At 38.5% G+C, this 12713-nt stretch overlaps 1 protein-coding gene across 7 annotated transcripts in view; it reads left to right on the top strand.

Moving 5' to 3' along the window:
* Nucleotides 1-12678, top strand: part of CNOT1 (CCR4-NOT transcription complex subunit 1) — an 89014-nt gene extending 76336 nt beyond the window's left edge. For 4 of the 7 annotated variants that reach the window (XM_069456482.1, XM_069456483.1, XM_069456480.1 and 1 more), the window contains 10 exons: nucleotides 778-1026; nucleotides 1673-1836; nucleotides 2019-2136; nucleotides 3419-3520; nucleotides 5469-5642; nucleotides 6994-7143; nucleotides 8109-8289; nucleotides 10346-10478; nucleotides 11501-11635; nucleotides 11799-12678. In XM_069456482.1, the coding sequence (XP_069312583.1) occupies nucleotides 778-1026; nucleotides 1673-1836; nucleotides 2019-2136; nucleotides 3419-3520; nucleotides 5469-5642; nucleotides 6994-7143; nucleotides 8109-8289; nucleotides 10346-10478; nucleotides 11501-11635; nucleotides 11799-11877 (1485 nt within the window). In that variant the 3' untranslated portion in view covers nucleotides 11878-12678. The remainder of the gene's footprint in view (nucleotides 1-777; nucleotides 1027-1672; nucleotides 1837-2018; nucleotides 2137-3418; nucleotides 3521-5468; nucleotides 5643-6993; nucleotides 7144-8108; nucleotides 8290-10345; nucleotides 10479-11500; nucleotides 11636-11798) is intronic. The other 3 variants (XM_069456487.1, XM_069456485.1, XM_069456486.1) reach the window with 2 other exon arrangements.
* The last annotated feature ends 35 nt before the right edge of the window (nucleotides 12679-12713 follow it).

Below are 12713 nucleotides of genomic sequence, written 5' to 3'. Positions count from 1 at the left end.
ACCTTTTTCTTCCTCTGCAGCCTTAATGCTTATTTCACTGTTGTTGTCATCGTCATCTTTGGGGGATGTGGGAGTGTACTAGCCAAGTAACTTTTCTGCTATGTTTCACTTCTAGTCCATGTCACATAACTGTGGTTTTTTTCCTTTCTGTAAAATAAACTTGCCTTTCCCACTTTATTTTACAACTTAACCTAACAGTTTATTATATTAAAATAGCTAGACATGATCTGTAGGTATTTTCATTTAGTACCTACTTACTGTACAAATTATTGATTTTTTTCTGGGGGTAAGCTAGTTGGAATTTCAAAAGCTTTGTAAATATTGGTTAAGTCAATTGGTGGAAATTATCTTCAATTCTTTGAGAAGCAAATTATCTTACATGCCATGAGAAAGTGAAAGTTACATAATTTCCTCCTTGGGGGAAAGATGCATTGTCTGTAATGTCTTAGTATGACCTAGATAGTTACTAAAAGTAGGTTTCATTTGCATAGTTATTTTCCAAATTATTTGGCAGTGGCCTGCTATTCAAAATTGCCTTATTATCTCTCTGTCAATTTCCAACTTGAGTGTTCTCCATTAAATTTATAGCTGGAGGAATTCTGTCGTGGTTCCTTAATTGAAAAGTACTTCTTCTAATGACATTTTTTACGATGTAAGAAATAGAAATGTGACAATAGAACAAATGAGGGAATATTAAGCATGAAAATTAAAGGTGTATGAAGTTTATTTGTGTGTATTACCTAATTCTGTCTCTAATTTTTTTTGTTCCCATGGTAGATGCACCAGCAAGGAATACTGAAGACCGATGATCTCATAACTAGGTTCTTTCGTCTGTGTACTGAAATGTGCGTTGAAATCAGTTACCGTGCACAGGCTGAGCAGCAGCACAATCCTGCGGCTAATCCCACCATGATCCGAGCCAAGTGCTATCACAACCTGGATGCCTTCGTTCGACTCATTGCACTGCTAGTGAAACACTCAGGGGAGGCCACCAACACTGTCACAAAGATTAATCTGCTGAACAAGGTCTGAAATCCTTTCTTGTCTTATTCTTGCTATACTTTACGTCTCCATCAGTGGTTCTCAATATTATTAGGCCCAGCCATTGCACAAAACGTGTTCTGTCCTAAAGAATAATAATGTATTTTTCAGTGTATTAATGGTCAATGGTTGGTAATGACTAAAATAGAAGATATTTAGGTAGTATGAGATTTGCCTCTACACAGAATCACTGTCAGTGGGTGGCTAGAAATGTTCACTGCTGGCCAGGTGTGGTGGCTCACGCCTGTAATCCTAGCACTCTGGGAGGCTGAGGCGGGAGGATCGTTTGAGCTCAGGAGTTCGAGACCTGCCTGAGCAAGAACGAGACCCCATCTCTACTAAAAATAGAAGGAAATTAGCTGGACAACTAAAAATATATAGAAAAAATTAGCCGGGCATGGTAGTGCATGCCTGTAGTCCCAGGTATTCAGGAGGCTGAGGCAGGAGGATCACTTGAGCCCAGGAGTTTGAGGTTGCTGTGAGCTAGGTTGACAGCACGGCACTCTAGCCCGGGCAACAGAGTGAGACTCTGTCTCAAAAAAGAAAACAAAACAAAACAAAAAACCCAAACATGACTTGAAAGTGAATTATCTGTATGATTTACAAGCTCTAATCTGTGTGTTCTGTACAGGTCCTTGGTATAGTAGTGGGAGTTCTCCTGCAGGATCATGATGTTCGGCAAAGTGAATTTCAGCAGCTTCCCTACCATCGAATTTTTATCATGCTGCTCTTGGAACTCAATGCACCCGAACATGTGTTGGAAACTATTAATTTCCAGACACTTACAGCTTTCTGGTGAGTATTGTTGTGTTTGATATAGATTTCCTGTTTAGGACTGCTGGTTTATAGTGTAGTAAAAAACTGTTGTGGATTTTGAGGCATGTTGATTTGTAAAACAACGTGCATGTTGCCTATACTCAAGTGTTCACTATATTTAAGTTAGAGTATGCTTCTGACTAAGATTCTTCTTCTTTCAGCAATACATTCCACATCTTGAGGCCTACCAAAGCTCCTGGCTTTGTATATGCCTGGCTTGAACTCATCTCCCATCGGATATTTATTGCAAGAATGCTGGCACATACGCCACAGCAGAAGGTGTGGCTGCAGTTTATCTCCTACAGATGACGACAGTAACTACGTGGGGCTTATTAGCACTGCCTGTAGATTTTTATTAGTCATTTAATATTAATAGTAATTGTACTTCTTTCAACTTTAGTTGGGAATTCTTCTATTTAGTGTTTACTTCTCTCCATGACTTGAGTCAATACTTGACTGCCTCTGTCTAAAATTAAGGGAGTGATTAGGGTGTTGCTTCTGCAACTCTATTGTGGGCCGCCTTTGTTAGTCTCTCAAGGTTTTTTGTTTGGTTTTTTTTTTTTTTATAACTGCTTTGCTTTTTTATTCACAGGAATGATTTATTTTATATACTAGTCAAAGTTTTGTGGGTTTATTGTTTTTAAAGTTGGAATCCTCGAATGCCACCTTAGATACTTGAATAAATGTATAATGGAGTTTGGGAGCTTGCTAGTTTTACACATTCTCACTCTAAATGCTAAAGGCCTCACACTAAGGTTGAGGACCACTGGGATACTGTATTTTGAAGGATTATGATTAAGTTCTATTAAAGAGTTCTTAGTCTAATTGGGAATACTGCACAGTTAACGTGAGAAGGTTTTCTCCCATCTTGCAATTAAATGGCAAATGAGTACTGCAGAGAGTTTGGCCCTTCAAATTAGAAGAAATGTGACTACTATGGCTGGAGGGAACTTGGCAAAAAAGGTGGTGACATAACCCTTAAATGAATTTGGTTTTGTTTGGTGGACAAGGGCTTTCCAGGAAGAAGGAACACAACACATTGAATAAAATTATGTAAGAGTGAATTGAACATAATTGGTATGGTTAGGGGACACTGAGCAGGCCCACTTTGGCTAAAAATAGGGGATTCATGTCGTAAACATGACTAGGTTATTTGGCAGGAGTTGGAATTGGGAAAAGAAATGGTTGAGACCCAGTACTTAATTACGAAGAACTAAGGCAACAGACTTCTAGTTGTCAGTGTCTCAGTTGGCTGAGTGTTTTGTGTTCTCTCTGAAATTTCCTCAGGGTTTTCTCCTCTCCCCTTTTTAATTTTGCTATAGGCACAAGGATCAATATGTACTGAAATCTCTGGAGCCAGTTTGATTCACATATTTCCCACTATCTCCATACTTAGTCCTTTTTCATGCCAATCAGTATTTAGTAGAGGTACTTATGTTTGTATTCTGCACTTATATTAGCATGAAAAAAGATAACCACCGTGTAATTGCCTGGGCAACTCTTGGAAGCAGAACAAGAACCGAGTATAATTACGACTCAAACGTATATTTCTTTCTTTTAGGGATGGCCTATGTATGCACAGCTACTGATTGATTTATTCAAGTATTTAGCGCCTTTCCTTAGAAATGTGGAACTCACCAAACCTATGCAAATCCTCTACAAGGTACTTAATTTGAATTTATAAATTAAAATAATTTCCAGAACTAAAAAGAAAAAAAAAAAACATATTTAGCTAGGCATATCAGGTCTTTTGTGTAAAAAAAAAAAAAAAGCCTTTAAGGTATGGGTACATGCACTAAAGTGCAAAAATGAAACACTTGTATAACTAGGACCCAGAGCATAGGGTGTGTGTATGTTCAACTTTAGTGAATATTCCAGTTTTAGTGTTTGTACCAGTTTACACTGTCTGGCAGCTTGTCGGAGTCACTGTTTTTCCCACATCCTTGCCATCCCTGGTATTGTCTTTCATTTTGGCAGTCATGTAGTAGAATTTCGTTGTGTACTTAATGTACATTTCCTTGATGACTTCTTTTTTGTGTGTGGTGGGGAGGGGGGCACAGTGGGTAGAGATAGTCTCTCATTATTGCCCTGGCTAGAGTGCAGTGGTGTCATCATAGCTCACTGCAGCCTCAAACTCCTGGGCTCAAACAATCTTCCTGCCTCAGCCTCCCAAGTAGCTGGGACTAGAGACGTGCACCACCGTGCCCAGTTAATTTTTCTATTTTTTTGTGGAGACAGGGTCTTGCTCTTGGTCAGGCTGGTCTCAGACTCCCGACCTGAAGCTGACCTGAGGCTGGCTCATTTCCTTGATGAGGTTTTCATGTGTACATCAGCCGTTTGGATAGCTCCCATTTGTGATACTCCTCTTCCATTCTTTAGCTCATATTTCTATTGGATTGTTGGCATTTTTCTTTTCTTAAAAAGTAGTTCGTCATATATTCTGGATACATGTCCTTTGTTAATATATATTCAAATCGATCTCACAGCTTGCAGTTTTACTCCCTTAAAAGAAGGGGTGACTCTTGAAGAACAGAAGCTTTAAAATTTACTGTCATCAAAATTACAATTTTTTTTTTTTTTTACTTTTTTTTTTTTTTTGTTGAGACAGAGTCTCACTTTGTTGCCCAGGCTAGAGTGAGTGCCGTGGCATCAGTCTAGCTCACAGCAACCTCAGACTCCTCGGCTTAAGCGATCCTACTGCCTCAGCCTCCCGAGTAGCTGGGACTACAGGCATGCGCCACTATGCCCGGCTAATTTTTTCTATATAGATTTTTAGTTGTCCATATAATGTCTTTCTATTTTTAGTAGAGACGGGGTCTTGCTCTTGCTCAGGCTGGTCTCGAACTCCTGCTGACCTCGAGCGATCCACCCGCCTCGGCCTCCCAGAGTGCTAGGATTACAGGCGTTAGCCACCGCGCCCAGCCTTTTTTTTACTTTTATTAAGTTGCTTTTGTGACTTAAATTTTTGCCTGTCTCAGGTTGCTTGGGTGTTCTGTGTACTACCCATATATGTTTTATTAGCATAAGAATTGTTAAACATTCTGTTAAACTGTTTTTCGTGGCTGTAGGATCTGTAGTGGAGTTCCTTTTACATTTCCTGATATTGGTAATTTGGGTGCCTTTTCTATCAGTATTGATTGGTAGGCAGTTATCAATTTTATTAATCTTTTCCCAAGAACTAACTTTCTGGCTTTTACTCCCTACTCCCCTTTCAAAGTTTGAAAAAAAAGTTTAGATACTTGTTATTCTACTTTGGGGTTTTTTTGGTTTGTTTATTTTTTAGCTTCTAAAGATAGACTTTACACTATTGCTTACAGGTTTTTTTTTGTTTTTTTTGTGTTTTTTTGTTTTGGTCCATCCTTTTCTAGCATATTCATTTAAGGCTATAAACTTCTGGTCTCTACTTTTTCGTGATTTCTAGATGGAAATATTTGATAAATCACCTGTGGTATTGTTAATCTTAATTAAAGCCTATAACATTTTTAAAAAATGTTACTGAAGTATGCTGTCTGCTTTTTTTTTTTTTTTTTAACTGGAGTTGAACTCATAATAGGAAAATGTTACTTCCTTTTTCTTAGTATGGAAATGTTTTTCTTGTTTTTAAACAATAGGGCACTTTAAGAGTGCTGCTGGTTCTTTTGCATGATTTCCCAGAGTTCCTTTGTGATTACCATTATGGGTTCTGTGATGTGATCCCACCTAATTGTATCCAGCTAAGAAATTTGATCCTGAGTGCCTTCCCAAGAAACATGAGGCTCCCAGACCCATTTACTCCTAATCTGAAGGTAAAGTTCCATACAGGTCAAGGAAAAGTTACATCTTAATATTTTAGTCCTTTCCAGGCTGTTTAACTCCCACTCTCCAACATACGGTTATTTGTTAGGTAAGGGTACTGTTTAGGGGAAAGAGTCTTGTTTATTAAGCCTGATAAAATATGATATTGTTGCTATTGCTGCTGCTTAATATTAGTTCACAGTGTTTTTCTAGTTGCTATTTTTCAGATCAATGTTTATTACATACAGGTATATTTATAAAACCTCAAACTAGTTGTTAGGTCAGTCATTTGCTCAGTAGACTCCATGTGGCAAAGAATTGCAGAACAAACAATATAATACCCATATTTCACTGGTGTTGTGTGCACACATGCCTGTACCTTGATGTTCACGGGGGACTGGTTCCAGGACTCCCTCAGATGCCAAAATTCTAGGATGCTCAAGTTCCTTATGTACAATGGCATGATACTTGCATATAACCTATATATATCTTATCATATACTTTATATTATTTAACATATTAACTGCCATGTGAATTGAAAGGACTGAAATATCTCTAGATTACTTAATGATATGTAATACAATGTAAATGCTATGTAAATAGTTGTTACGCTATGTTAAAAAAAAAAAAAACTTTTTCCCCTCGAGTATTTTTGGTCTGTGGTTGGTAGGATTTGGATACTGAACAGAGGGCTGATTATATTTTGTTTAAATTGTTGAAATATAGGGAAGGGACCACTTAAAACCACACCACCCTGACGTGGCTACTATAGTTTTTTGGTTTGAGGTCTTGCTGTGTTGCCCAAGCTGGAGTGCAGTAGCTATTCACATGTTCGAGCATGGTGCACCACAGCCTCGAACTCTTGGGCTCAAGCAATGCTCCTGCCTCATCCTCCTGAGCAGCTGGGCCTACAGGCATGTACCACTGCACTGTACTATAGTTTTTATGTATTCTCTAATCTTTTTTCACATGCATTTTTAAAAAAGTACTAAGTATCATGTTATCTTGTCCTGCTGAGGCTGATTTTCAAAGGCGGTTGGTGAGTGAGGAAGCTCATTCTGAACACATATTTTGAAATACAAGTTCAGGACAGATCTATTAATGGTGCAAATTAGACCTCTCCACAAAGGGTACCTGTCTTGCCCTAAGAAAGGAAATACATTATAAAATGAGAAACTCTTATCATTTTTTATAAATATTATTATTAAAGAAAGACTGGTTAAATTAAGAAAGTGGTAGCTCTACTCTTCAAGACATTTATAGTGTAAATAATTTTAGAAAAACAATCCTACCACTTTTTAGCATAGATACAATTTGCTTTCAATTCCTACAAATTGTGATTGTTGAATTCGTCTGTGGCAGGTGGACATGTTGAGTGAAATTAACATCGCACCCCGGATACTCACCAATTTCACTGGAGTGATGCCACCTCAGTTCAAAAAGGATTTGGATTCCTATCTTAAAACTCGATCGCCAGTCACTTTTCTTTCTGATCTGCGCAGCAACTTGCAGGTTAATTGGGTTTGGCTTAAATTTAGTTATGTCTTCCATAGAAATAGAAAGCACTTTCTATGCACAGTCCAGTATGTTTGGGAAGTGTTTTCAACCTGATTTAAAGATTTAAAAACACATTATTATTTCTATCAGTTGAGTGAACTTAATTCGATCTTTATATTTTACTAGTTCATTTTATCAGGCACACAATGCTATACCTTTGGATGAGGCAACTAGGCAATGGACTGTTGGACCGCTGACAGTTACTCCCTAATTGTACTCTAAGATTTTTGTAAATAAATGTATTCTTGTTTAACTGCCATGTGAGTTGTATTTAACTCATGCTAGGTTTGAGCCCAGGGCTTTGTGAAGCATATGTAACTCACATGTCTCTCTACCTGGGAACTGTTTGAACTATTTTTCTAGTTGCATATAACTCATGTACAGAAAACAAAAATAACAAATTTTCCTGAAATTTGAAAGGATCATTTTGCTTTAGAAGTTTTTATTCTATTTTTGTAAGAAAACACTATGGCCCCAAGGAAAAACATTTTTCTTTCTAGTGTGGCAGTCAGTGTGTTAATTTGCTATATTGAATGACTTGAAGTTGTATCATCTTTCCAATCTTTTCATACCCTGCAACCACAACTTTCTTCCTCTCCAAATCTTTATTATAATTGGGATAATGCACATTTTAACTTTATAAACTTAACTTTAGAGTTATGCCATGAGCATAGTGATGACAGCTTTGGCTTACTGAGGTAAATCATGTTTCTCTTGTTGGTACAACCACCCTTGGGGCAGTTGTGTATTTATTAAATAACCTCACAAACTCAAGTAAGTGCCTGCATTTATTAAAATCACAATGAATGTTGGGAACAGTTCAGCCTTTCTATGAAGGCTTAAGGGTTTAGAAATATTGGTGCTAGAATCAGTCCTCTGGGGGGGTATGTATAAGGAGCTTTCTGTTTTGTTCATTTAAGGTATCCAATGAGCCTGGCAATCGCTACAACCTCCAGCTCATCAATGCATTGGTGCTCTATGTAGGAACTCAGGCCATTGCGCACATCCACAACAAGGGCAGCACACCTTCAATGAGCACCATCACCCACTCAGCACACATGGATATCTTCCAGAACCTGGCTGTGGACTTGGACACCGAGGGTGAGTCAAACCTGCCAGTTCTCAGAGTATAGTTCTCTGGCTTTTTTTGTTTTTAAACCGCAGTCTCATCACAAAAATATATTGTGTGCTTTAGCCACAATAGAGAATGTTCTGTCAATATATTCATAGGTCTGGCTGGTTATTTTATCTGTCATTGGACATTATCTGTTCAATGTAGAAAATACAGAAAAGCATTAAGGAAAGAATTATGTAGAACCCTCCTGTATCGGGTAGTATTTTGGTTTATACGACTATAGTATGTATTTATTTATTTATTTTGGTTGTTGAGACAAGAGTCTTACTCTGTTGCCTGGGCTAGAGTGCCATAGCGTCAGTCCAGCTCACAGCAACCTCAAACTCCTGGGCTCAAGAGATCCTCCTGCCTCAGCCTCCTGAGTAGCTGGGCCTACAGGCATGTGCCACTGTGCCTGGCTAATTGTTTCTATATATTTTTAGTTGTCCAGCTAATTTCTTTCTATTTTTAGTAGAGATGGGGTCTGGTTCTTTCTGAGGCTGGTCTTGAACTCCTGAGCTCAAACTGTCTGCTCGCTTCAGCCTCGCAGAGTGCTCGTGAGCCACCATGCCTATAGTATTTTAGTGTGGAAAAAAAAAAAATTTCTTTTAGTAGTCTCTTTACACATATGCTCATGTTACGTTGTTTTGTTAGCCTGCCTTTTACCTGCATTTATTGGTGCTTGTTTGCCAGGCAACCTCTTAAATTTGTTAGGTGTATACAGATTAATGAAAAGTTCATAGTGTATCTCCTATTGCAGGTTGCAGATTTCCTGGTTGAGCTACATTTCTTTTTGTCCTTTGTATTCATTCTTATAATAGAGACCCCAATTAGGTGTTAGCTAGCTGTACAGTCCTCATTTTAGCACACGTAATTCAGAACGATGGCTACTTTTGCTATGGATGCTTGAGAGGCTAACTCATCTTGAGTATATATTGCATGCTTATATGTAGAAGGGAGTTAAGACAGCTTAAAATCAAGATTTAGCAAAACAAAATACCGTTACCTCCAGAGCTGAGCTCTAAGAGGACAGCCTTTAGGGAAATGTTAAGGGTCACTCTGTGATAGCCTTACAAACATGAGTAGTCAAGCAGAGGCAGACAACCCAACCCGGTTAAGATAATATTTATTCTAAGGTAGTGCAGTTCTCAAAGTGTGGACTGGGAATCCTTAAGACCCTTTCAGGAGAGCTTCAAGGTCAAAACTATTTTCAGCATAAGACAACTTTTTATTTTTGTTCTCATTCTGCCATGTGTACAATAGAATTTTCCAGAGGCTACATGTAATATACTGCAACAGACTGAATGTAGAAGCAGAACATTAAAGAGATCTGCAAAAAAAAAAAAAAAAAAAAAAAAAAAAACTTAGTGAAGAGGGGGTCACTACTTGTTTTATAAAGTATTTTTAGTAATATTTATATTAACATACAGTAGGTCTGTTTTAAAAAATGAATTAATAGTCCAACCCACGGAGAAGCAGGAAAAAAATAAATAAAAAATAAAAAATGAATTAATAGGCTGGACATGGTGGCTCACACCTTTAATGCTAACATTCTGGGAGGCCAAGTTGGGAGGATCACTTGAGGTCAGGAGTTTGAAACCAGCCTGAGCAAGAACAAGACATCGTCTCTACAAAAAAAATAGAAAAATTAGCTGGGCGTGGTGGCACTTATAGTCCCAGCTACGCAGGAGGGTGGGCCCAAGGAGTTTGAGATTGCAATGAGCTATGATGACTGCACTGCAGTCTAGCTGGGGCAACAGCGTGAGAAACTGGGGGAAAAAAAAACTTAAATCTTTAAAATTTTTTTTTAGAAAACTTAAGTTTTTCAGTACCAGCTAACATTTTAATTTCTAATGTGGAAAATGTTGAAATAAAACCCACAGAAATGAAAGCTCCTTTGGGTGGTGAGGACTTCTGGTTTAAACCAAAGATTTGAAAGCCTCCCATCAGAAACCCAAACCCTAGCCAGGCAGAACTCTGTGTCTTTCCCACATTAGCCTTTCAGAGCAAGTCCTCATTAAGCAGAGGTGTCTCAATTTCCAGGTCGATACCTCTTCTTGAATGCAATTGCAAACCAGCTGCGGTACCCAAATAGCCACACTCACTACTTCAGCTGCACCATGCTGTACCTTTTTGCAGAGGCCAACACCGAAGCTATCCAGGAACAGATCACAAGGTAACCACTTCACTTCGAATGTTGGGCGTGTTTTCTATACATTGTGTTCAGTCAACATGCTTTACTTGTAATAATATATTAAATGTGTTGTGAACAAAATGGATGTCCTCCTAATAGTCTGATGGACACAAATTATAAGTAGAAGATTATACATTACTCACTGCTGAAGTGAAAAGTAGTTTAGACCTCCGGAGGTTCTCGGAGGTCCTGGCATTTTTAACTCGTCCCGAATCATGCAAGCCCATTACACACTATGTTAAGGATTTAGGACATTCCTCACTACCTCTGTGTTAAAGGACTTTAAGCAGGAAAACAAGATGTGTGCACGCTCCTGTATAACATTGGAGAGATTGGGAAATAGGTAGATTCCAGTGACAGATATACACACACATATACTTTAAAAAGTCCCACCCCATTTTTAAACTTTCCATTTACCTAATAGTAGTACATATGGTGCTAAATATGGTATTCCTTAGGTTTCATATATTAGAATTTAATTCGTATTTTATTGGATGGTTAGGTTAATATCCCATTTTGTTTATGATTTTATATATAAAGCTGAAGTAAACCTTTTATTTCATCTTTGTTCTTGTGCTAATTTCCTGAGGGTAAATTTAAAAGTACAATTGGTAAGTGAAAGGATATGAATATTTAAGCCAATACTTACTGCCATTCAGAAAAATTTTACCAATTTACACATGCAGTAGTAGTTTTAGAATTATTTTCTCACTTTCACTGAGTCTTCATTCTTTAAGTGATTATTTTGTGTGCCATATTCTACGGGCTTTATGTGGGTGGCTTCCCCACACCACTGTAATTCTGAACAGCTCAGAGAGTAGTAAAGCAAGGATAACAGCATCTAAATAAAAGAACAAGGTATTTCAACCACAATCCAGTCTTCACTACTGGTAAAAGCTTTGCATATGGTTTAATAACCAGGGAGAAGAGTTAGAAAGATAATGGAGGAACACTCATGAATTTGTATTTTTCCTTGTGCATTAACCCTCTCTCCCCTCTTCCAGGGTTCTCTTGGAACGGTTGATTGTAAATAGGCCACATCCTTGGGGTCTTCTTATTACCTTTATTGAGCTGATTAAAAATCCAGCGTTTAAGTTCTGGAACCACGAGTTTGTACACTGTGCCCCAGAAATCGAAAAGTGAGTTACAAGCAATTTTTAATTGTCTAAAAATGAGGAAAGGATGAAAACCATGGTTGCAGCTTATGTGGGTGATTAGTAGCTAAAGCAAATGAGATAAAAGATACTGTTGAGGCTAAAAACTTTTTTTCCAGATAAATGTATGAGTGTTTTCCTTCTTCAGGTTATTCCAGTCGGTTGCACAGTGCTGCATGGGACAGAAGCAGGCTCAGCAAGTAATGGAAGGGACAGGTGCCAGTTAGATGGAACCACGTCTCCGTTGTAAACGTGTCCGTCTGGAGGTCCCCCTGCATCAAGTTCATAAACTGACTGAAGAATCCTTTCAGCTCTTCCTGACTTTCCCAGCCCTTTGGTTCTCGGGTACCTGCTCCAACTACTGTTGGGGTCAGCCTCCTGTCTACGTGGGGACGTTCCAAAGTTTAAATGCATTTTTTTTTTTTTGACTATTGGCCAAAATTTAGAAGATGCTGTGAATATCATTTTGAACTTGTGTAAATATATGAAAGAGAAAAACCTTTGTCTGGACGTTCTTGGGTTTGTGCAAACTGTGTCCAAGGCAAGTACATAAACCGGTACCTTGTAATCAAGAAGCAGCACCATGCACTTCGCTGAGGGCATAGGTCCCACGTCTTCTGACATTCCTAGTGTCCCAAAGAATAGCAAAAAGCCAGTTTAAATATTATGTAACTTATTTTTTTTAAGGTGGACAGGGGCCCTTGGCAATCACTAAGTTATTAAAAACATGGATATGCTAGCATTTGCTATGCCAGGGAACATGGGAAAGGCTCAGAAGTGGGATCCCCCTTGGGGTTTTGTTCTGCCTCTCCTCAAACTCATTCTAAAGCTGCCTGCAGGGAACGCACCAGTGGTAGCAGCTCCTGTTTCTGCTGCAGACCATACACTTGGGCTCTGTGAGATATGGGGGTCCATTCTTTTTATAAGGGGAAACAAGACCAGGCCTAATAATGCTCCCTTCCTCATACTTACGAATCGCCCTCATTACCCCACTGAATGGCCACACAGGCTAAGCTGAATGACAACAATAAAGTCAAAAGGACCAATACAGCCCCTTTTCTAA

The sequence above is a fragment of the Eulemur rufifrons genome, chromosome 23, assembly GCF_041146395.1.
Source record: "Eulemur rufifrons isolate Redbay chromosome 23, OSU_ERuf_1, whole genome shotgun sequence".
NCBI classification, from domain to species: domain Eukaryota; kingdom Metazoa; phylum Chordata; class Mammalia; order Primates; family Lemuridae; genus Eulemur; species Eulemur rufifrons.
This window is presented reverse-complemented; position numbering and strand designations above follow the sequence as displayed.